At 42.7% G+C, this 25,205-nt stretch overlaps 1 protein-coding gene and 1 long non-coding RNA gene across 3 annotated transcripts in view; one reads left to right on the top strand and one right to left on the bottom strand.

The window, feature by feature from the left end:
- Positions 1 to 24,573, bottom strand: part of Ube4a (ubiquitination factor E4A) — a 34,301-nt gene extending 9,728 nt beyond the window's left edge. Inside the window, exons 1-16 of one of the 2 annotated variants that reach the window (XM_048343932.1) lie at positions 24,473 to 24,573; positions 20,014 to 20,175; positions 16,674 to 16,847; positions 15,711 to 15,823; positions 13,814 to 13,966; positions 12,535 to 12,694; positions 12,026 to 12,228; positions 11,653 to 11,844; positions 9,970 to 10,288; positions 9,853 to 9,867; positions 8,229 to 8,349; positions 5,941 to 6,245; positions 4,512 to 4,644; positions 2,387 to 2,574; positions 726 to 826; positions 518 to 631 (exon numbers count right to left, since the gene is read on the bottom strand). In XM_048343932.1, the coding sequence (XP_048199889.1) occupies positions 518 to 631; positions 726 to 826; positions 2,387 to 2,574; positions 4,512 to 4,644; positions 5,941 to 6,245; positions 8,229 to 8,349; positions 9,853 to 9,867; positions 9,970 to 10,288; positions 11,653 to 11,844; positions 12,026 to 12,228; positions 12,535 to 12,694; positions 13,814 to 13,966; positions 15,711 to 15,823; positions 16,674 to 16,847; positions 20,014 to 20,134 (2,412 nt within the window). In that variant the 5' untranslated portion in view covers positions 20,135 to 20,175; positions 24,473 to 24,573. Of the gene's footprint in view, positions 1 to 517; positions 632 to 725; positions 827 to 2,386; positions 2,575 to 4,511; positions 4,645 to 5,940; positions 6,246 to 8,228; positions 8,350 to 9,852; positions 9,868 to 9,954; positions 10,289 to 11,652; positions 11,845 to 12,025; positions 12,229 to 12,534; positions 12,695 to 13,813; positions 13,967 to 15,710; positions 15,824 to 16,673; positions 16,848 to 20,013; positions 20,176 to 24,472 lie in introns of both variants that reach the window. The other variant, XM_048343930.1, reaches the window with a different exon arrangement.
- On the top strand, positions 17,694 to 18,906 carry LOC125349625. Its single transcript, XR_007210547.1, has 2 exons — positions 17,694 to 18,427; positions 18,638 to 18,906. It is a non-coding gene; the product is annotated as an uncharacterized LOC125349625 (long non-coding RNA).
- Positions 24,574 to 25,205: the final 632 nt, after the last annotated feature.

The following is a 25,205-nucleotide window of genomic DNA, read 5'->3' as shown; positions in this document are numbered from 1 at the left end:
GGGCTAAAAGCTTTGTATTAGTGAACCACTGTTTGATGTATTGGGATAGAGGAAGGTTAAAAATCCCTGTCTTAGCCATCACTGGGTTTGCCTTTTGATCATGTCTCTACTGGAACAATAATGGGGAAAGCTCTCTAACGGCAAGCACGAAGGCACAGAACTACTTACATACTTGGAGTTCGAGATAAGTACTAAGGGGATAAGGACTACTCTAGTATCACAAAGCAGTCAAAAGTATAAGCCAGGCGGTGGTGGCTCATGCCTGTAATCCTAGCTACTCAGGAGGCTGAGATCTGAGGATTGTGGTTCAAAGCCAGCCTGGGAAGGCTGGCCAATTAACCATCAGAAAACAGGACGTGGTGCTGTGGCTCAAGTGGTAGAGCAGTAGCCTTGAGCTGAAGAGCTCAGGGACAACACCCAGGCCCAGAGTTCAAGCCCTACTACCGGCGAAAAAAGAAAGAAAAAAAAAGTATATATTGTCCAAGATTTGATAGTTAAATCTTTTCTTTTTTCTTACCTGTATAGCTTCATCCAAAAGGAATATGGCATCATTCATTAGAAGGTTAAGAAAGCGAAGGAAAAGTGGGGGATTCATGGCTTCTAAATTCTTAGAGGCATAGTCAGCCAAATCCTGTAAATCCCAGCCCAAGAGAAAGCCTTTTTAGTAATGAATAGCAAGTCACTGGGGATTTACCCAAAGCAACTGGTCTCACCAGCCCTCTCACCTTAATGCTCTCCCGGTAGCTATCTGTTCCCCACATGTACCTTAGGATGGGGTACATGGGACGGCGGTAATTAAACTTCTGTTCAAATTGATGGGGATCTCCTAGAGTAAAGCATGAGCAAATGTGGTTGAAAAGAGGATCAGTAGCTTATGCCTATGTGCCTTCACTTTTTTTTTTGGGGGGGGGGCGGTTACTAGCAAAATACTTCTTGAGTTTATTACAGTGCTGGGGATTGAACTTGGAGCTTTGGACATTCTTGGCAAATGCTCTACCATTGACCTATAGTCCCAGCCTTCTCTAGAAATTTGTAAAGATTTAGAATTGGGCCTAGTGTTTGCTTATTTCCTTTCTGAGAAAAAAGAGGGAAACAGATGTAAAGGAGACCTTACTCATCAAGGCACAGGGAGCAAGTTGTAAAATAAAAACCAGAGGAAACAAATGCTTCCCCATCCAACTGTGGAGGATGCAGACCAGGCCTGGGGGCTGCTCCCAGGGGCAGCCAAGTCATATGCACAGCAGGACACTGGGTAATGCCCACATTATCCATAGACAGTACCCCAACCACGCAACCAACTGCTTCGGGGTGGTGGTGGTGGTGGTGGTGGTGGTGGTGGTGTGTGTGTGTGTGTGTGTGTGTGTTGGTACTAAGCCTTGAACTCAGGGCCTCTTGCTTGGCTTTTTTAAGATCAAGTCTGGTGCTCTATCACTTGAGGCACATCTCCGTTTCTAGCTTTTTGCTGGTCAAATGGAGATAAGAGTCTCATGGAGTGTTCTGCCCATGCTGGCTGGAACCAGAATCCTCAGCTCTCAGCCTTCAGGGTAGTAGTTAGGATTATAGGTGTGAGCTACCAGCACCCAGCCCAATTTGTTCTTAATGATTCTGAAAAGTTAGACCAGAAGCTAGTAGTCTGAGGCCCAGACTTTTTAAAATGCCAAGGCATCACCAGGGCTTTATAAACTGGACCATATGAAAAAGGGAGAGAGAGGGGCTGGGGATATGGCCTAGTGGCAAGAGTGCTTGCCTCGTATACATGAGGCCCTAGGTTCGATTCCCCAGCACCACATATACAGAAAATGGCCAGAAGTGGCGCTGTGGCTCAAGTGGCAGAGTGCTAGCCTTGAGTAAGAAGAAGCCAGGGACAGTGCTCAGGCCCTGAGTCCAAGCCCCAAGACTGGCAAAAAAAAAAAAGAAAAAGGGAGAGAGTAGCATTTGGAGTTACAGGGGAGTTGGGGGCCAGTGACTCACGTCTGTAAATAGGTTTTTTATTCTGGCTTCACTTAATATAAGTCTCGTACCTTTTTTCTTTTTTCCTTCTCCCTGTCTTTCCCCATAACTCCCATAACTGGGGCTGGCACTCAAAGACTCATGATCTTGCTCTATTTTTTAATTCACAGCCTGCATTCTACCATTGGGCCAGGCCTTGCTTTGGCTTTTTGCTGGTCAATTGGTAATGTAGTCTCACAGATTTTTCTGCTCAGATTGGCTTTGAATTGGGATCCTTCAGGTCTCAGTCTCCTGGTAGCTTGGATTACAGGCACGAGTCCCTGATGCCTGGCTGGTTCTACCACTTAGTTAAGTTATATGACACGAATAGAAAGCTGCCATGACATTCCACTGGTATGGGCTTTCAGTTCTGGACCTGGTTATGTAACTACTTTACCTGTAAATTCAATGTCCACAAAAACCTTGATCAGAGCTTCTGCAAGCTGGGGTGCATACGAAAAGTTGCAGAACACACGTTTCCGGTGGAACACACTGGATACCAAGGGACTTGGGGTCTGATCGAGGTGAGGCATCACTGCTTCCAACACCTCAGCTAGCTTAGCCCTTAGGTGGGGATTCTTCATTCTGCAAGAGAGACAGAGAGCAAGAGGAGCACAAACTAACTCCCGAATTTACACTGCTGGTCTCTACACAGAGGAGCCAACATGCCTTATACCACCATCACAAGAAAAACAAGATCCACTGTGCAGTTCTAAGTGTGTCAGTACCGAGGTGATACAGGGTATACCACTTAACTTTTGAGGTGACAGCTGGCCACGTATGAGGGGGAGTACTTCAGTCTCCATTTAATGCTTAGCTACCCGATTTTTTTTTTTTTTACAATAATGCATTATTTACTTCATAATATTCTGACAGTTTCATCCAAGGTAAGCTTGCTTTCTCAAGCTTTAATGAGAGTAAAGATTAGGTTATAATTGTCATATATTAATCAAATTTATTTCATGCATATTTAATCAAAATTTGGGGACTTATGATTTCTCCTTAGGTCTGAAGAGTTGGCTTTTATCTACTTTGCATTGATATGGCTCAAGGAATTCTGGATCATTCTTTTTTTTTTTTTGCCAGTCCTGGGGCTTAAACTCAGGGCCTGAGCACTGTCCCTGGCTTCTTTTTGCTCAAGGCTAGCACTCTGCCACTTGAGCCACAGCACTACTTCCGGCTTTTTCTATATATGTGGTGCTGAGGAAGCGAACCCAGGGCTTCATGTATTTGAGGCGAGCACTTTGCCACTAGGCTATATTCTCAGCCCCTTGGGTCATTCTCTCTTTCTTTGTGCTTGTAGTAGGGCCTTGGGTCTCATGTTCTCACTCAGCTTGTTTGCTTACCACTTAAGCCATGCCTCCCGTCCAGCTTTTTGCTAGTTTATTGAAGATATAAGAGTTTCTCAGCTGGGTGCTAGTGGCTCATGCCTGTAATCCTAGCTACTCAGGAGGATGAGACCTGAGGATTGTGGTTTGAAGCCAGCCAGGGAAGAAAAGTCCCTGTGAGAGTCTTATCACCAATCACCCACCCGAAAACTGGAAGTAGAGCTGTGGCTCAAAGTGGTAGAACGTTAGCCTTGAGCCAAAGTGCTCAAGGACAGCGTCCAGGCCCCCAGAGTTCAAGCCCCACAACTGCCAAAAAGAAAAAAGAGTTTCTTAAGACTATTCTGCACAGACTGACTTTGAATTTCAATTCTCAGATCTCATTTCCTGAGTAGCTACGATTACAGTCATAAGTCACCAGTACCTGGCTCATTCTCTTTATTGTGTAGCAAATGTGAACATTTTTTTTTTTTTTTTTTGCTGGTCATGGGGCTTGAACTCAGGCCCTGGGCACTGTCCCTGAGCTTCTTTTGCTCAAGGCTAGTATTCTACCACTTGAGCCATAGTGCCACTTCTGGCTTTTTCTGTCTTTGTGGTACTTAGGACTTGAACCCAGGGCTTCTGTGTGCTAGGCAAACACTCTACCACTAAGTCACATTCCCAGCCCTAAATGTGAACTTAAAAAAAAAATTTTTTTTTTCCTTTATTCTATGCACCAAAAAACCTAGGGAAGCAATTCTAAAAGCCACAGTAATTTCTTTGGGAAAGAAGTCAAGCTATGAGTGAGAAGACTTAAGATTAGGAGTAACACTGATCTAAGGGAGTTTACTGCTCATGAGCCTCAGACTAGCAAGAGCAAGCTTTGGCATCACACAATTAGTAGAAGAGCATTAGCACCAGCATGCCACTGGTAAGGTCTCTGGCATCATGGTAACTATTTTAACTATTACCAGCAGTGGAATTCTCATCAAGGTATCTGATGTACAGGTTCAAATTCTTTGTGGGCAAAGTCTTTTGCTTATTATGCCTCTCCATAATGGGATTTTTGGCTGTCCACTGGGATGGTCAAGTGATTAATTAATGTTAACATAGCTTCTGAAGGCAACGCCTTACAATTCAGGCTTGTTTATTTCTTGGTTCAGAAGTCTTGTGATGTTCTGTTGCTAGTCACCGTGACTCACACTTCCAGCGCCTCACCTTTCTATGCTTCCGGTGAAAATGGTGATGAAGTGGAGGACGTGCTCCAGGGAGTCTGCAGATGTCTCCAATATATCATCAGCAAAGCGACGGAGGAAAATGAGGAAATCACCCAGGTTATCTGCAAAAAACTCTGAAAAGGAAAATATCACTGTCCATGGGTACTAAATGTTTCAGTTTCTCCTGTTCTCCCTACTTGATGAAGGTTAAAAAAGTTCAAAGGTCTAATTGGTCCTAGGGATGATGATAAGTAGATGAATGTGGAATCTCCTTTACAGGTACATCAAGGAAATATATGAACAGGAATAACCCACATCACAAATTTTTCTTACTCTCAAGGCTAACCATAATTTAAGCAACCCTTTAGGTGTCTGAAGATTTACTGATCAGGAGTTTTACATTGGAAGACTGTGGTGGCTAGCCTACACTTGTCTGCTTTCTTTTTTTCGAGGCATGGTATTGATGTGTAGCTCAGACTGGCTTAAACTTATGTAGTTTAGGCTGGCTTCCAACTTTAAATCCCCCTGCCTCCAGGTCCTGAGTGCATAGATAGGTGTATACCACCATACTTGGTTCTTCCTGCTTCTTTCTAGGGTTAAAGAGTCACTCTGAAACATACCGTGTAAGCGATGACATGTCATTTTGAAGATTAGGTAATAAAAACTGGCAGCTTCCATTCTGATCACTTGCACTGAGAGAAGCAAGCTGCCATCTCATGAGTGGTATTAAGGAGATGAGTGTGGCCTGGAAAAGAGGGTGCTGACCCACAGTGCAAACAACTGAGGCCTGACCACAGCCACATGGCTGGCCTTCCAGCACGTGGATCCTCCAGCCTTAGTTGAATCCTTAGATTCCTATGTCCTTGATTGCCTGGCTGCAATCGGATAAGGTAAAACCACTAGCAAGTGCTCCCAACACATGGAAACTGTGAGACAATGTTTGTTTTAAGCTGCTATGTGTTGGATAATTTGCTATACAGCAATATGTAGACAATACAACGATCAAGAACATTTTGCCTGATTTGATGCATAGTATCTGCTAAACCCTTACTGACCCGCATACACATACAATCTCTCTTGTAGAAGAGTTAACTGACAGGAGACAATCTTTTCTTAGAAAAAAAGTTTAGAGAGAGTTAGACAGACAAATCTATAAGTGACAATATCAATAACAGAACAGCTTATGAAAACTCTGACTGTACTTCATCTTCTGATATGCACAGCACCGGGGGCCTAAGGACAAGGAACAACTGTTAGTGGCCTCCTACTTGGACCAGTAGATTCTATATTATTTATGAGTTTGATTTGTTTCTCCAAAAACAATGGAATGATAGTGAAGGAAGGACATTTTGAGAACTAAACTTCCAAGGTGACCCAGTTAAACTTAAGATGGCTATAAATAGGAAGTTCCCAAGGGAGAGCCTACTTACCTGGCACATAAGCCAAAGCGCTGTAGCCATCTGGCAAAGGAAACGTTAGCTCTACTGGCTGCGAGCCCTCATTGCCTATGGCCAGCTGAACCAGGAGAACAGCCATGGACACCTGCAAATTCAGGCAGTTTTGTAGCATCTGTGGCTCAGTCATTGCTGTCTTGGTGGAAAGATAGATGGTCATCAGTCGTTCAAACTGCTCCCGGAGACTATCAGCAGCAGGGCTAGAACTCTGCTGAGCATCCCGCCAGGCCACCTGCAGCCGGTGCAGATTTTGGTTGATTTTTACCATCTGATCATGCAACCTGCCCCCAAGGAAGCAGAAGAGATTGGGTCAGGGAGGCTCATTTGAGGACAGTCTATTATGAACTACTTCAGCAAAACAAATTCTCATTTCTTTATTCTGGTATTCTCTTAAAGGATGTAGGAAGTTGCAGGTACAATGAGAGAAAGTACTCCAAGAAAATGTTACCAAGCATTCAACACAATGAAGCTAATCATAAAGAGCAGTCTTCAGCTCCAATGCACCATCCAAAGAGCAGGAGCTTGGTTAAGCAAGGTGCATGTGGGATGCTATGTAAAACACACAAGTATTAAGCGAAGTGTAAGGAGTCCAGCACAGCAGTAGGCCACAGTGTGGTAGTCCTGTGATGAAGGGGTGATAGGGATGGTGTGCACGATTAGTCGAAAACTAAGCAAATGAAAGGGACTTTTGATTAGTAATGACCATGTGTCAACTAGTCACCACCCAAGATGTGACCTAAGAGGGACTTCTAGCTTTCTATTGTGCAATATAAAATGAAACTATTCTTCACAATAGTTTATCCAAATATTCTTTGCTGGAAGGAAGACCTATATTTCAAAGCTATGGATAACTGAGCCTACATGTTCAAAACCATTCCCTTTGAGGTTCATGCTGCGGGTGATGTACCAGGGAACTAGGTAACATTCATTTTTGTGTTTGAATCTAGATTGTTAAACAGATGAAAAGATATGCTGAACATCTATCTATTGTCTCACTTACAATGTTAATCATGTCATTTAGAAACTAATGGGGCTGGGAATATGGCTTAGTGGTAGAGTGCCTGCCTAGCATGCATGAAGCCCTGGGTTTGATTTCTCAGCACCGCATAAACAGAAAAAGCTCTAAATGGTGCTGTGGCTCAAATGGTAGAGTAAAAAGAAGCCAGGGAGAGTGTCACACCTTGCCCTGGCACTGGCCAAGAAAACAAACAAAAATCCCTCTTTAATAAAGACATGTTTTTCAGTAATTTACTGTGTGAGGAATTTTGAAAATAAAATACTATGTTAAATATTCTGAAAAGGCAAAAAAAAAAAAAAGGCTTAATAAGGCACCAAGGAACTAAAAACCTCTTCTAATGGACCAGAACTATAACTGAATTTCTATTTGTTCCCCCCTATTTATATTAGCAACCATAAGCTGTAAAGTAAAAGGAAAAAAAATTGCAGGTTGAAATGTGGCTGGCCAGGAACTCAGTTCTGAAACCTTCACACCTTACAGTCCTTTTCCTCTTAGGTACACAGATCCTCAGAGTGGTTGTACTGGTCTCACTGAAATCTCTTATCAATACTGTTTTAATTTTTTTTTTTGACAATTTTGTCTTACACTACAAAGCAGAACCTAGTTATTTTATTTTATTTTTGTGCTAGCCCTGGGTTTTGAGCTCAGGGCCTGGGTGCTGTCTATAAGCTTTTCCTCTCAAGACTAGTGCTCTACCACTTGAGCCACAGTTCCATTTCTATCTTTTTTTGGTTGATTGTGGGGCTTGAACTGAAGAGCCTGGGCCCCATCCCTGAGCTTTTGTGCTCAAGGCTAGTCTACTGCTATACCACTTTGAACCACAGCTCCACTTCCAGTTCTCTGGTAATTAACTGGAGTCTCACAAACTTTCCTGCCTGAGCTGACATCAAGCAGTGATCCTCAGATCTCCCTCTCCCGAGTCGCTAGGATTACAGGTGTGAGCCACCGGTGCCCAACAGAACTGAAGTTTTAAAAAAGTATGAGTAGAAAGTGAACTATGAAAGGAAAAGAACTGCATTTTCCTAGAGAAAACAGAAGATAGTGACTCAAAGATTTCTAAAATGTCAAGAAAATAATAGCATATCCTTAATTCGATTCACATAAACATGAATAAATGCATGCTTGATTGTCCCCTCCCCACTAGATTCCAACATACACCTTTAGAATAAGTCTCTAAGGCTCACTTTCAATCTTCTGGTTGTCAACAGACTAAATCTTTCTTTTCGAACAACAGTAAAAGAGTTACCTGTGAAATCCCAAATACAAGGTGTACTCTGTCAGGGCAAGGTTCTCTGTTACAAGGTTGTAGCTTTGGGGAAAATTTGGTTCCTGTACAGCTGGGATCAAACAGGTTTCTTTGTCCAATCCTGAAACAAGTTAAAACAGAATGGTGAATGGGTGGCCACAGACATCGACCTTGGTCTCCAGACTCTCCTTACTTTTTATTGTTGTTGTTTTTTTGCCAGTCCCGGGGCTTGAACTTAGGGCCTGAGCACTGTCCCTAACTTCTTTTTGCTCAAGGCTAGCACTCTACCACTTGAACTTCTCTATTGCTACCAATGATATTGCTCTTAAAGTAAATCTTGTCACATTACTTCCTTGACTAATTACTTTTTTTGGCTTCTTGCTGTCTATAGAAATAGTTAAAACTACTTTGTATAACCAATGCAATTGCTAAAACTTAAAAGGAATACTACTATAGATTTTTCTCACTGATAGGCAATGTACCACTTTGTGTGTGTGTGTTTGTGTGTGTGTGTGTATAGTGATTTTCTGTACATAAGATACTTGCTTTGGAGTAGTTACCACTTTTATTTTTGTGTGCCAGTCCTGGGGCTTGGACTCGGGGCCTGGGTGCTGTCCCTCAGCTTTTTTGCTTAAGGTTAGCACTCTACTACTTGACCCACAGCTTCACTTCTGGCTTTTTGGTGGTTAATTGGGGATAAGAGTCTCATGGCCTTTCTTGCATGGGCTGGCTTTGAACTGACATCCTCAGATGTGTTTCCGGAGTAGCAGCTAGGATTACACGTGTGAACCACCTGTGCCTGGCTAGGTATCACTTTTATAATTACAAGTCATAAAGTGGAAGTGATACATCAAAATTAGGAAGCAATTCATTCTGAGTAGTAGAGCCAGTAAGTCATTTTTCTTTTTCACTTCTGCATACTGTTCAAGTTTTCTCCAGTCTGGTCCCAACCTTCTTCCTCTCCAGACCCATTTCCTCCCCAGAGTTCACCCCTCATCCCTCATCTCCCTCTTGTTCTAGTCACACTGAATTGCTCATTATTCATCAGTCAACACTTTCCAGATTTGTGTCTCTTACACTTGTTTTTCCCTTTGCATAAAGACTCTCTTTCTCTTTTGCCTAGTAAAACCTAGCTTGTCTTTCAAGACTTAGCTGTGACAAACTCCAGCTTCTCAAGAGCTGATTATTCACTCTGTGCTCTGGGCTCTTACAGCTTAGCACCAAAGCGTATTACAACTATCTGTTAACACATTTGCCTTCTTCTAGTCTTATTTTTTTTATAAAAGATCTGTGAGTGAATGAATACTCAAGCTGCCAAATCCAGAGAAGTCTCACTACAGCATGACATTTAAAAATCTGTCTTTGCCGATGGGTAGCTTGTGCTTGTAATCCAAGCTACTCATGAAGGTGATCTACAGACTTACATTTGAAGCCAGCCTGGGTAAGAGTTCCCAAGATACCATCTTCAAAACAACCAGCCAGGCTGGAGGTGTGGCTATGGGCAAGCAAGTCAAGCAAGTGGGCGAGGTGGGAGTGGGGCTTTGAGTTCAAAGTCTAGTACTGGCAAAACAAAACTGCCTTAAAGAAGACACAGACACACTTTGAGGAGCCCACTTCCCCCTACCTCTCATGTGTACATTTTTAGTTTACACACACACACACACACACACACACACACTCCCTCTCTCATACACACTTTGAGAAGCCCAGTTTCTCCCTCCCCTACCTCTCATGTGTACATTTTTAGTTTTTCTTTCTTCATCATTCAACTCCTTCAGGGCACAGTAAGTGGGATTAAAGGTGAGGAGCCGAGAGGATCTGGGTTTGCAAAATGGCTGGCATAGCTTCAGAAGAGCAGCACCCAGATTCAGAAAGAAGGCATCCGAGGCATACATTTGGAAGAAGATTTCTGGCATCTGATTGGCCCAAATCTTGGTGCGGCCTGCATTTGCATGCAAACAGTTTCCAAGCCAGGATAAGATACAGTGCTTGGTTTCTGGAGAGAGCTGGAGTAAGTTCTTCAGCATCTGGTAGATCTTTTCATGGAACTGAGCCATGAACTGTTTAACCAGAAAACACAACCACAAAACATTCCAGTTTCACAATCCTATTATTATGTTTTTATGTTCAAATTTTACCAGTTGGCAGTTTCTAAAAGTATGCTAATCCTACTCTTTCCCCTCATTCTCTTTGTGCCTTATCCCCTGGATTGGATTAAAAAAAAAAATTGTGGACTCCTAGGGAGGTTTTTTTGTTTGTTTGTTTTTAGCCACTGTTGAACTAAAGACAACAGGAGTTCATAAGCTTTTTTGTCAAGTATTAAATGGTAAATATTTCTGGCTCTGCGTGCTATATGGTCTCTTCAGTAATTATCTAACTTTACTGCTATAGGATGAAATCAAGCTATAAGCAATATGTACATAAATGGACATGGCTCTGTTCAATAAAACTTTATTTATATCCAGGCACTGGTGGCTCATGCCTGTAATCCTAGTTGCTCAAGAGGCTCAGATCTGAGGATCACGGTTCAAAGCCAGCCCGGGCAGGAAAGTCTGTGAAACTGTTATCTCCAATAAACCACCAGAAAACTGGAAGTGGCGCTGTGGCTCAAGTGGTAGAATGCTAGTTTTGAGCTGAAGAGCTCAGGGACAGTGCCCAGGCCCAGAGTTCAAGCCCCATGACCAACAAAAAATAAACTTTATTTATAAAAACAAGTAGTGGGCTGGATTTGACTACTGCTATAGTTTGTCAACACCTGCACGACAGAGTTGTGATGATTACATAGTGAATGGGAGATCTGAACTGTCCCAGCCATTTAGATGCCTCATGGTGGTCAGAACTCTTAAAATTTTGTTAAGAGGCCCAAGCAGAAAGGGCATAGTTGGTAGGAAGACAGAAATTAAAAAAAAAAAAAAAAAAGGTTCATAAGCTGGAGTTCAGTTAAACAATTTTAGAAGCTAAGTGATAAGAATACTTTGGGGGGCTGGGGATATGGCAAGCTTGCCTCGTATACATGAGGCCCTGGGTTCAATTCCCCAGCACCACATATACAGAAAACGGCCAGAAGTGGCGCTGTGGCTCAAGTGGCAGAGTGCTAGCCTTGAGCAAAAGGAAGCCAGGGACAGTGCTCAGGCCCTGAGTCCAAGGCCCAGGACTGGCCAAAAAAAAAAAAAGAATACTTTGGTAGGAAGTATGGGGGGTTGAGGGGATGTAGCAGTACTACTGCACAGAGCAAGAGTTGCAGAAGCTTGCTCTCACTCCAGGGAAATTTCCCCTGTACTCCTACTAAATGCCACAAGAGGGCCTTTCTTTACATTGTTACAGCAAATCTGCTTTCCCAAAGAGGCTTAGATAACCTAAACTGTACATGGTTCATGATTTAACCTACAATCTGGGACTAGGATACCCTGGGAAACAGTTGCACCTGATGGATGTTGGCCTCCTGTACTTTGATCTCCTGAGGACTGGACCGAGATGGGTTCAGGAAGTAGCCATGATTTTCTACCACACCCGGAGTCTTCAATAAGCAGGAGATGTTGAGAATGACTCCCAGCAAGGTCTTCTGATACATCTGCCCGTTGTTTAGGTCCTTGGGCTGAATGTATTCAACAAACACCTATAGGACAAGACAAGTTTCTCTTAATCATCTCTATGGCAAGAAAAAGTGCAAGGGTTGCAAGGCCTCAGAGTTAAGGCTATGTAACAGCCAATCCATCTTTCTTTTGATATTGAGACATGGGCCAGGGAAGCATGAAATGTCACCAGTTCAATGAACATAGACTACTTTTCAGACTTACCTTTGCCATATCCTTTTGCCTAGTGAAATAGAGAAGAATATCCAGATATGAATATAACAGGATCTGGCAGAGCTCCAGATCTTTTATCCGGTTCAATAAAATATCAAACACGGGAATCATAACTTCAGGAAATGTTCGGACTTCCTCATCCAACAGCAATGCTTCAATGACTTCTTCTAGAAACTCAGTGACATCTTCAAAATCTAACACAAGACAAAAGAGGGAAAGGAGGCCACTGGGATATTTTTATACATTTACACACTCCCCCCCACCCCCCTTCTTGTGGTGCTGGGGAAACTCAGGACCTTGTGCATCTCAGGAAAGTGCTCTACCTGTGAGTTGAGCCCTAGCACCACTTACTGGCTCTGATCCTCATGTTTTTGGTATACGAGTCAAAGATCAAGACATGTAAGCTGTCCTCCTTAACTTATACCATCACCATCATGGCTCTGAGACTTTCTAATGAAATGAAGAGGAATTCGAAATTGGGAAAGATCTTATATACTCACGGGCTCCTTGGATGGCTTCTAACATCAAATCTACCAGCTGCTCATGGATGTTTTGGTCAACATAGATCTCTGGGGTGAGGAGAACTGTTCGAGTATTAGACACAGTGAGGTTCCTGCATTGCACTGCAAAGGGCAGCAGGTTCTCTGGAACTTTGGTAATCTGCAAACAACATGAAGACAGGGAAGAGTACAGCTCCTATGACAAGAACAAGGGTCAACACACCAAACTATGGAAAAGACACCATGTCCCAAAACAACACGATTTCTTGCAGATGCTTGAAAATTTAGAACATATTCATTCTTTGGGGTAAAGAATCACCTGTTGATGGGGGGGGGGTATGAGGGACGAGGTAACAAACAGTACAAGAAATGTATCTAATGCCTCACGTATGAAACTGTAACCTCTCTGTACATCAGTTTGATAATAAAAATTTGGAAAAAAAAAAGAATCACCTGTTGAAATTCTATCCTAGAAGTGCCAAGTTTATCCTACTCTATTATTTGTACCTTACTGCAAATGACTTAATCAGATCTTTAAAAAAGATTTTAAGTTATTTATTTATTCATTTGTCACGGGGCTTGAACCCAGGCCTGGGTGCTGTCCCTGAGTTTTTATGTTGCTAGCACTCTACTACTTTGAGCCACAGCTTCATTTCTGATTTTGGGTGGCTAACTGGAGATAACAGTCTCACAGACTTTTCTGCCCAGGCTGGCTTTGAACTGTGATCTTTGCATCTCAGTTTCCTGAGTAGCTAGGATTACAGGTGTGAGCCACCAGCACCTGGCTTAACAGGCTGATTTCTAAAGTGGCTTAAAGAGAGGATAGGAGGGGGCTGGGAATGTGGTTTACTGGTAGAGTGTTTGCCTAGCATGCATGAAGCCCTGGGCTTGGTTCCTCAGTACCACATAAATAGAAACAGCCAGAAGTGGTGCTGTGGCTCAAGTGTTAAGAGTGCTAGCTTTGAGCAAAAGACTCTCAGGGACAGTGCCTAGGCCCTGAGTTCAAGCCCCAGGACTGCCCCCCCCCCCGCAAAAAAAAGAAAGCAAAGAATAGGAGGCATTGGTTAGCTGAGATGGACTCCAAGCCACAGAAATAAGACCACATCTTTAGAGTGCTTCTAATACCCAGTTCCACGTATTCTGAGGGGAATATATAATATGATACACACACACACACACACACACACACACACACACACACACACATCCAATTCAGTTATATGCCAATTTGGTCAGATCCCAGCGACAATGTAGTTTTTAGTGGGGATTATTCCTTTACCTCTTCCTTAGCTCTTTGGAAGCAGGAGTAAAGGTAATGAAAGATGTGCCTCTCCCCTGCATCTCGATCAGCAGAGAGATTTAATGTTGTAGAAGAAGTCATGTTAATCAAGTGGTTTCCTGGATCCTGAAGTAATAACCGAGCGAAGATGGCCTATTAAGAAAAACAAAAACACTAAATTATTGCAAAGTTAATCTTAGAATACTAAAATGTAAAAAGTAATTTTGATATAGATTATTCTAAGAATCATAGACTTGGTTTACAGGGAGGAAAAAATGTTAGAAAATAATTGTATAAAGAAAATTATGCACTGGACACTGATGGCTCACGCTTGTAATCCTAGCTACTCAGGAGGCTGGGATCTGAGGACCAGGTTCAAAGCCAGCCGGGTCAGGAAAGCCCATGAAACTCATCTCCAATTAACCACCAGAAAACTGCAAATTGAGCTGTGGCTCAAAGTGGTAAAGTGTTAGTCTTGAGTGAAAGAGCTCAAGGACAGTGCCTAAGCCCTGAGTCCAAGCCCTATGACCAAATAAAACAAAAGGAAACAAAACAAAACACTGTGTGGTACAGCCTCACCACAGAGTAGGCATTAACAGATTACTTGACTGACATTGAGAATCAGTGGGCAGTGATTAAACTTACATATGAAATCTATTATTCTGTGTGATTTTTTTGGGTTTATATAAAGCTTTGTGTAAAGTTAAGCTCCAAGCTGTCAAGTGTCTTTCCTATTATTTTTTTCCCTTATGGTACTGATTGAACCCAGGGCCTTGTATAAAGTAGACAAGCACTCTATTACTTGAGTCAGTCCTTTGAAGCTTTTTTGAGATAGGATCCTGCTAACTTTGCCTAACCTGGCTTTAAACTAGCAATCCTGCTTCTGCCTACTGAGCAGAAGTTAAGTGTGCACCATCAAACTTGACTATTAGCTTTTATTCCTGTAATGTCCACCTGGTATTTGAAAGGCACAGTGCAATGGCTCCCAAAGGCCCAGTGTGGTGCTATTGGGAAATGGTAGGACATTAAGACCTGGCCAAGAAGGTCCTTAAGTAATTAGGGTGAGCTCTTGGAGGGACTGTGGGACTCTGGTCTTCCTTGTCTAATAATATAAGGGATTTCCTTTACCACATTCTCCCACTGTGATGTGTCTTTCCACAGGCCCAAAACAACAGGGCCAATACACCATGGGTTATCCAAAACTGGGGGCCAATAAACTTTTGACTAATGCAGTACTGTTTTGATTTTTCTTTTCTTTTTGTCCCTCCCTCCCTCTCATCTTTGTTTTTTGTTGGTTTTTTGTTGGTCGAGGGGCTTGAACTCAGGGCATGGGTGCTGTCTGAGCTTTTCTGTTCAAGGCTAGTGCTTTACCACTTTGAGCCACAGTGTTCTTCCACTTTTCTAGTTAATTGAAGATAAGTCTCATGGACTATCCTGCCCTGGCTGGCTTTGAATCATGATCTTCAGATCTCGGCCTCTTGAGTAGCTAGGATTACAGGCCTGAACTACCAGTGCCTGGCCTGTTTTGATTTCTGAAAGTATGTAAACAAAAAAAAAAAAAGGCTGCAGTTTAAGAGCATAATTGGGAGAGATAAGACAGGTATAAAGAAAAGCCACACATGAGACAGCTTCTTATAAGAGATCACAGATAGGCGAGGAACTCAGAGGAAAGAGCAGTAATTTTTAGCTGGCAAGTTTTGTAGGCCTTTTAAGTGGTTCTTAAATAATAGGTAGAGTTGGACATACGACCAGAGTGGATGGGGAGACTGGAAGAGAGTATCACAGTAAACGATGGAAGAGATGAGAGTAAGCGAGGTCATGGTTGAAGAAGGGCAAAAAGGATTCAGCTGCAGGATTCATTTTCACTGAGGACACGCTAGAAATGTCAGAATGGTACCTGCTCAATATTGTTCATATCAAGCCAGTCTTGATCTTCCAGCTCCAATGCCATTTCCTCCAGATACACACAACGGCTGGGGATCCCGTTGCCACTTTTCAAACTTGGATCACCTGGGGAACAGTTATAACCTGACAGGTTAAGGATGATGCTCTTGGTCTTGTGCAAATAATTCATTTTTTTTCTTTTTTGTTTTAGATTCAAAGCCTTGCTATGTTCTCTAGGCTGGCCTTGAGCAACTTAAGGCTCAAGTCTCCCCAGTAGCTGGGACTATAGATGATCACAACTGTGCCCAGGTCTAGAAAAATGATCTTGACAGAATTTCTCTTGAACTCCAAGTTTGGCTCAGGTACAATTAGAGGGACCTTGATTCACAAAGCAGCATGCATCCCCAACCTCCAAGCTAAAGAACACAGGTTTTGTTATGAGCTTATCATCCATGACATTTCAAGAGTATATCTCAAGTTTGGGTGTGGTAGTGTATACCTATTCCCAGCTATGAGGGAGGCATACATGGAAGGACTGTGGTTCAAGGCTGGCAAGGGAAAAAAGCCAAAAAGCTTAAAAGGGGTGGGGTATGGCTCAAATGATAGAATGCCTAAGGTCAAAGCCCAGTTTTTATTTTTTAAAGTAAACTTTAGACATCAGTACTAATTTTGGGGCACAGAGGAAAAATACTGACACCTCTGAGGGTTTCATTCTAAGAAGAAAATGGGTTTGGCTATTGCTTTCAATTTGCTTTTGAGGCCGGTTGTTATACATTCCAATGGATATCAAACTGAGTCATACCAAGAGCTTTGCTGAAACACAGACCCTGAATTCCAGGGAGTTCATGAAGTAGATTTGTTTCACCATTGGATGCAACAGGTTTCTAAGAGCCAAGAGTCCCTAGCCTAAATCCAAACCCAAGTCAAAGCAGAACGGTAGAATAATCAATCAATTGGCTATAAGCCTATAACTCACTGTTGTCCAGAGTAATGAGGAAGATCCTTTGGATCATGTGATTGATGTTGAGTTGCTCACATATTTCTTGATGTGATCGGAATGAGCGGCTGATCTCAGCCACAGAATAATCAAATTCATCCAGACTCTCTGACACACTATTATCCGAATCATCTGGGCTAGCTGGGAGTTCATCTGCCAGAACATGTAAACTGTTAAACATTACATTCCCTTCTCGTAGAGAACCAAGTATACTGCCCACAGTGACAAATGCTGACAATAAGTTTGATGTAAACAAACTAATCCAATTAGTGAACAGACAAATCAAATATAGGATTCTGAAATCTGAGGCTATAACTCTTACCACCCTTCTTTTGCTTTCTCTGTCTGTTTGCATCCCTATGCTCAAGTAGTTCAATTTATTAAAAAAAATTATTGTAAAGGTGATATACAGAGAAGTTAGTTACATAAGTTAGATAATGAGTACATTTATTTTTGAACAGTGTTACCCCTCCCTCATTTTCTCCCAGTTTCCTCCAAAGTAGTTCAATTTTGTGATGGATTTTTTGCATGTACTGCATGACTTAAGTAGCTACTTAAATCCATGTTTGTTATCAACTGATCAGCACTAGGATTTTTCAATTTTTTCATGATTTAAAATAATATTATCTTGGTTGTAACTTAACTTTTTGTTCACTTGTATGAATATTGAAAATACTTTAGTTGTACAAGGGGGTGTTTTCACTGTGACATTTCTACATATGCATACAATGTACCCCATCAACCTTATGCTTTCCACTCTTCCTAATGCCCTCCTCTTTCTTTTTCTTCTTTTTTTTTGCCAGTCCTGGGCCTTGGACTCAGGGCCTGAGAACTGTCCCTGGCTTCTCTTTGCTCAAGGCTAGCACTCTACCACTTGAGCCACAGCGCCACCTCTGGCAGTTTTCTATATATGTGGTGCTGGGGAATCGAACCCAGGGCTTCATGTATACGAGTCAAGCACTCTTGCCACGAGGCCATATTCCCAGCCCGTGTCCTCCTCTTTCTTTAGGGCAATTTTAACTCATCTCATTGTTTGCTTTTCCACTTGTATGACTATTTCTGAAGGCTAAATTCACTGAAGCAGAATTGTTGGCTGAAAGAGCTCGAATGCTTAAAACATTAACATATACTACCAAGTTGCCCTTAGAGATTCTCTGACCCCCATGAATCTTAAAGTTCATGATAAGAAATGATCTAACTAATGTTTGAATGGGCAATTCTTTATGATTAGTGAGACCAGGTTTTATAAGTTGCTTGTCACATCTCTTGTTCTTTTTTTTCCTCCTTAGTTTACTTTTTTTATTAACTCAATCTAAGAATGTTGCTCATGTTGAGGGGCTGTAAAAGTAGTTCTATCCACTATAAGCCAAAGTGAATTTCTATGTGCTTTTCTGACCATTTTGGTGACAGAATGGTTATTAGGAAAGTCCAGGCAAAACTCCCAGAAGTAAGTGGCTTTGGTGTGGTGGGTTTACTAAAATGAAGCTCAGTATGGGAGGCAAAGGTTATGGCAAAGTATTAACAGCTGGTGGCAAACAGGCTGGATCCGGTGGCATGATAAACAGAATAAACAACCAAAGATGATGTGTGAGCTGCCAAAATAGTAACAGGAAGACATGTGCCTTGTTCCCACTGAGGGCGCTTGTAATACACTCAGCCTGACTGGCCTTCTGTCTGCTCACAGCTAGGTACAGAGTCAGTACTGCATTTATTTTTCTCTGGCTTTATCTGTCGTCCTTTCTTTATTTTTTTTTGGCCAGTCGTGGGCCTTGGACTCAGGGCCTGAGCACTGTCCCTGGCTTCTTCCCGCTCAAGGCTAGCACTCTGCCACTTGAGCCATAGCGCCGCTTCTGGCCGTTTTCTGTATATGTGGTGCTGGGGAATCGAACCTAGGGCCTCGTGTATCCGAGGCAGGCACTCTTGCCACTAGGCTATATCCCCAGCCCAATCTGTCGTCCTTTCTACCACTGGTTTACCTTGCTTTACCTCCTTTTTACTGAATTCTAACCACAAAGCAAGGCCAGAGCTGAGCCGTGCCTCTAAATGTTTTCCTGAAATAAAGGAAAAAATCTAAACATTTCATTAAAAAAAAACTATAACAACCCAGAACTATAGCCCATTATTATTATTTTTGGAAAGTGGGAAAAGGGTTCAATTTCTAGTCTGAAAGATTGTGAATGTCCTCAGGATTAGTATGTATGGGAACCATCAGCTAATTCCTCTAGTCTGTGACTCTTGACAAGAGGAAGGTGGCTTTGATCTTAAATGTGATTCCAAATGAGGAAAACCATTTTTCTGGTTAGTGAGAGGATTTTTCTTTTCTTTTTTTTTCGCCAGTCCAGGGCCTTGGACTCAGGGCCTGAGCACTGTCCCTGGCTTCTTTTTGCTCAAGGCTAGCACTCTGCCACTTGAGCCACGGTGCCACTTCTGGCCATGTTCTACATATGTGGTGCTGGGGAATCGAACCCAGGGCTTCATGCATATGAAGCAAGCACTCTTGCCACTAGGCCATATTCTGAGCCTAGATTTTTCTTTTTCATATGAAAGCTAAGAAGATCTTAGAAGTCTAACAGCAGTGAGCTACAAGAGAGGGAATCCAGTGAAATAAATGGAAGAAACACTTCATCCAATAGGACCCCTGAAATGCTGGGTTTAGGAATCAATGTTTTTTTTGTTGCTCCTTTGACATCTGCTTTCTACAACTGCATGCAGAATGTTTTCCACACCTACTCACCTATGTTAAAAGGATGCTTCACTTAAAAATTACTAAGTGAAGCCAGGTGATGGCAGATCATATCTGTAATCCTAGTTACTCATAGGCTGAGAGGTGAGGATCGTGGTTCAAAGCCAACCTGGGCAGGAAAGTTAGTGAGACTCTTATCTCCAATGAAGTTCTCAGAAAAAGCTAGAAATTGTGCCGTGGCTCAAGTGGTAGAGCGCTCTTCTTAAACACAAAGAGGCTCAGGACAGTGCCTAGGCCCCAAATTCAAACCCCAGGATTGGCCAAAAAAAAAAAAAAAATACTAAGTGATGGACAGCTTTGGGATTAAAACTGGCATCTGTTTCTAGGGAACCACCTGTTATCTGGTCTCTTTCTGTGCAAAAAAGGAGAGAAGTGGGAAAGATCCCCAAACAAATCCAACAACAAGAGCCAAAAATAAACCAACTTCTGGCCTAAACAAGCAGACAAACAGAAAACAAAAAAAATCAAACTGCCCTACACTTAAATTCTAATTGCAATTAAGTTCATAAGAATATTTAATTTGGGGAGTCTCCATTCTAGGTCATGTCATCTGCTACGATTGGCTCTTCCACTTACCAGATTGCTGCTTCAGCTGCTCTTTTTGGATTGCAGCAAACTGCTTGGCATCGGCCAGGGAGCCAAAAAGAGCAGCAAAGGGATTACTTGAGATGTTGTTGTTATTCTCCTGGTCTGTCATTTCACTTTAAGATATCCTCCATCCAGACCTAGGGGGAGGGGCTATGCAAATCACAGGCATTAGGAGTCAGAAAGGCAATCAATACAATTCTGACACAAGCGAGGCAGTTTCTTTTCCCATTTCTCCAATACAATACATTTGAAAAAGCTTAGGCTTAAGACAGAAACAATAATATAATAGCTAACACAGTTAGGCATGTAACAATAATAAGACTCGAACTATGAATCCCCATGAATCTCTAAGCTGGCAGACTGACTAGTTTTCATCCATGTGAGGAGAACTAGGTGGCCCCAGCTCAGTGCTAGACTGAAGCTAGGACTTCCTTAGCTACACAAAAACTCTTAGACCAGAACCAGGTTTGCTGTACTGTATGTTGTGGGCTATTCAAATACATTAAGCACTCTAATTATAGGCTTAAAACTACGGACACTTCTTCAACTAAAAAAGCTCAACAAAAACTGCTATTCCTTCACCTAAAATCTTTCTTTGAGTCTATCTAAATGTCATTGCTTACCTACTTCATAATACCCAAGAAATAAATTCCAATTGTTAGGTGTATTGAGTAACATGGAAAAAATACATATCAAAAATACTTAGAGGAGCTAACTGAACCTGAATTTATTTGCATCTTCTTTTTTTTGTAATTTATTTATTAATTAGACACAATTTTTTTTGAAAAGGTGTTGTACAAAAAGGGTACAGTTACATAGTAGGGCAGTGTGTACATTTCTTGTGATATCTTACACCCTGTTTTTCTTTCCCTTCCCTAGGTCAAGTAGACATGTATACAATACACAATGTACCAAGAACATATACAGTAGCCACGTGGCCTACGCCCAAGAAAATTCACCTAGGGCTTTAAATGTAATGTCGATATTAGACAATATGTCGACAATAGTCTTATATGAACGTACATACATAGTTTTTGAGCTATTGTATTCCACTGAGAGGTCAATTTTATTTGCATCTTCTAATTATAATTCCTCACTCAGGGCTAAGTGCACTCAGTAGCCATTTTGAGGAGCAGAGGGCCACAGAATAAAAATTCAACCCTGAGCAAGGCAGAAAGAGACGCACGATATGAACAATCTACTTACAAGGATACCAGATTGCTTTAAGGATGAAAACCTAGAAAGAGGGTGGACAGCCTAGCATCATAGTGCATGCCTATAATCCCAGCACTTGGGAGGCTGGGGCAGGAAGATCACAAGTTTGAAACTAGCCTGGGCTACAGAGCAAAACTCTATCTCAAAAACACAAAATTTATAAAAAGAGTACACAGGAATATAAGAGAAGTAAATTCTCTGTCATTTTTCTGCATCTGAGCTAATACTGTTAATGAGCTGTAGTGACTTAGGCAGAAGAAGCCTAGTTCTCTGTCTACATCATATAGTTTTACTACTTCAAGGAACTGAACCATTAAATGCCGCTACATAGATCTTATTTTATTAAGCTTGGTTGCCAAGCTTAATGGCAGAAAGAAGATAACCTATTTAGTTTGTAATTAACAACAATCCTTGAGGGCTTTCCTCTATATAGCCACTGCTTAATTATCACCACTAATTTATGTGGAGACAACGAAAAATGACTGTTAGCTGACCACTACCCTTCTATCCCAAGGTACTGTGAATTCCAGAAGAACGCAAAAAGGTTATCGAGATCTTGTTAATGGCCTGCCAGCCTTCCTTCTTTCCTGTCGTGTGTGTGTGTGTGTGTGTGTGTGTGTGTGTACGCGCGCACACTGGAGCTTGAACTTAGGGCCCAAGTGCTGTCTCTTAGCTTTTTCGTTCAAGACTAATTCTCTACTATTTAATTTTTAATATTCTATCTTATGTCCCCAAGTAGATCTGCTTTGCTAGATTGTAAGCTATTTGAGTACAAGTTCATATCTGATCATTCTTTTTGCTGTGTCTGTTGTTATATTTTATGATCACAAAATCCTAAGTAAATATTTACTGAGTGATTCAGTATTAACACACAGTTATTCCTAAAATCCCTTATAATTAACAGTATTGCCCACAATCCTACTTCAAGGTATGGATTTTACTATTTCTCTTGAGAGGCAATCTTATCAGGCAGGTACAGTGGTTCTTTGGTATCTAAGCACATGAGGAACAAAGAGTGGAAATAATCTTTGCTGTTATCTTAAATGTCTGTCAGAGGGAAAAGGGTTATACCTATATCACCTATCTCACAAAGCTAATCTTTTTCATATGTACTCAAAATCTGCATGCATATTTTCTTTTTATAGAAAAATGCTGAACTGTGGTAACCACCTATGGGGGAAAAAAAGGATTGATCACTTGATGAGAACCTTTGTAGAGAAGCCAATTTAGATGTGTTCAATGAACTTACAATGTAATATTTGAATTTTTCTGCCCAGGCTGATCTTGAACTAAAATCCTCTTGAGAGCCTACAGAGTAGCTAGGATTACAAGCATTGAGTCACCAGCACCCCAATAAGGTACAAACACCAATCCTAGAAACTTTTGGGTTTGGTTCTTTATGTCTTCTTTAAAATAACTTTCACTTTTTTGGGGGGTGGGGTGAGGACTGGTTTGAGCCCAGGGACTTGGTGCTTGTTAGGCAGGCACTCTATCACTTGAGCCATGCCTCCAGTGCCCCAAATTTCACTCTGCACACCCACTGCAAGGTTCTACATCTATCCGAGTTATCGACCTCTAGTTCTACACCATCATTTCACTCTGAATTCAACCTTTTCATCATGACTAGCACTGTCAATCCTTTAAGGGTCACTGTCAGCTTTTGTGAGCACACAAGTATTTCATTTATTCCTTGTGCTAGTCTTGAAGCTTGAACCCAGGGCCTGACCACTGCCCCCGATCTTCGTTTAATCAAGGCTAGTGCTCTACTACTTGAGCCACAGTGCCACTCCCGACTTCTTTTGAGTAGTTTGTTGGAGATAGTGTCTCACAAGCTGGGCACTAGTGGCTCATGCCTGTAATCGTAGCTACTAAGGGAATGAGATCTTAGGACTGTGGTGCAAAGCCAGCTCGGGCAGAAAAGTCCCAGTAAGACCAGTCAACCACTCAAAAACTGGAAGTGGCCCTGTGGCTCAGCACTAGCCTTGAGCAAAAGAGCTCAGGGACAGCACCCAGGTCCTGAGTTCAAACTCCACACCTGACCGCCCTATCCCCCCCAAAAAAAAGAAAGAAAAAGAAGTTTTGCCATCTTTCCTGCCTGGGCTTGTTTTGAACAGCGATCCTCAGATTTCCGCGTCCTGAGTAGCTAGGATTACAAGAGTGAGCCACCAGTGCCTGGCCTAACACACAAATATTTTAACATCAGACCTGACAACTTTTAAACGGAAATACCTAAAGCACATGGTAAAAGTGGTATTTCTGAACTAAAATACTATGGACTGGAAGGTGTAGATCAGTGGCACAGCATTTGTCTTGTGTGCATGTGGCCCTGGGTTTGATCTTAGGCTAAGGAAAAAAAAATCAAGCTCTATTAAATCATATTCTGTAAGGTTTCTGTTTTGGTGAATAACACATACATCAGATAAAAACAGAAATTAAACATGCTTGTATGTATGTAATACATTCCAATCAGTAATACATTCAGGGCACAACAATCTAGCAGCAAATACTTTGAACACATCTATCTGCAAATTAAGAGATCTCATCAAGTAAAAAAAGCAGACAGCCTTATTTCTTGGGTTTCATTTCACCTCAGAGGGTCACCCGTATGGGCCCTAGTTAATGACAGCAAGACTAAATACATTCTTGCTCTGGAAGCAAGCAAGCAAGCAAACAAAAACTGTCCCGGAACACCCATTAAATATAAGCTTCTCCTGAGCTGCGGTCTTGCTATACCCAAGGAAACACGAAGGAGTGTCAGCAGTTATGAGTGCCTTCAGAAATGTCAACATCTTGCCATATGTGCTCAACTGGTTTGATGACTACGACTGGTGTTTATTTATTTATTTTTTATCTCCTTGGCCTCTGGCTGTTCTGTCGTCTACTTTATTTCATTCCTTCGGGTTCCATAAGGGGTTTGCGGGAAGGAGGGAGACCCCACCCGCCTGGTGCACGTTGTAGGGAAAGGGAAGTCAAAAGACACCGCCAAGCCAATACCGAGGCCTTTCCCAGGAGCAGGGCCAAGAGGGGGGAGAGTCGTGTGCAGAGAGGCACCAGCCGCGGGGGCACTGGACGGGATTCCGAGTCAGACGGGGTCGAAGTTCATGAAGGAGAGGGTCCCGGGTCGGGAAAGCACCGGGGGTCTGGAGGGACCGAGGACCGGCGTTCGCCCGGAAGAACAATGCCCACTGCAGACTCCCCGACCCCCCTCCCCTCAAGCCACGTCCTCTCTTACCGGGGCCTAAAGGGCCGGCGGCGACGACACCTCACAGTCTCAGGGGCCAGAGGGTTCCCACTTCCGACTTAGAGCGACAACCGGAGCTGGCGTCATCACCCCGCGCCAGGCCGAGCGGAAGCGCTCCTCCGCGCCGGAAGGAGGCTTGGGGCGGCTTTCCGGAGGCGCTTCGGGCACGCCGTACACGGACCCACCGCGCACGCGCCGGCCGGGGGGGCGGGCCGGAAGTGGCCTTGTTCTGGGGCTAAGGGGCGGGGCTGAGTGTTCTGGTATCCGGGTCTCCGTTGTGATCGCCGGCTCTGCACTGCTTTCTCACTTGCTCGCTCGTCCTAGGCTTTTTTTTTTTTTTTTAAATTTTGTTTTGTTTTGTTTGGTGCCAGTCATGGTGCTTGAAATCAGGGCCTGGATGCTGTCCCTGAGGTTTTTTTTTTATTGGCGGGGAGGGGTTTGTTTTGTTTTTTGCTCTAGGCTGGCGCTCTACCACTGGAGTCACGACTCCACTTCCGGTTTCCTGGGGCTTCCTCGGAGATCGGAATCTCATGGACTTTCCCGCCCGGGGCCGGCTTTGAACCGCGATCCTCACCTCTCAAGTTTCCTGAAGAGCTAGCGTTTAGGGTGACAGGCATGAGCCATTGGCGCCTGGCTGGGCTGTTTTGTTGGACCTTCCATGACTTTTAATAGAGGTCTGAAACAGTACCCGCCAGCAGCAGTAACAACTTGGGTTGGGTGCAGG

The sequence above is a fragment of the Perognathus longimembris genome, chromosome 3 (assembly GCF_023159225.1).
Source record: "Perognathus longimembris pacificus isolate PPM17 chromosome 3, ASM2315922v1, whole genome shotgun sequence".
In the NCBI taxonomy this organism is placed as follows: Eukaryota; Metazoa; Chordata; class Mammalia; order Rodentia; family Heteromyidae; genus Perognathus; species Perognathus longimembris.
Note: the sequence above shows the minus strand (reverse complement) of the source record. Positions and strands in the feature narration are given on the sequence as shown.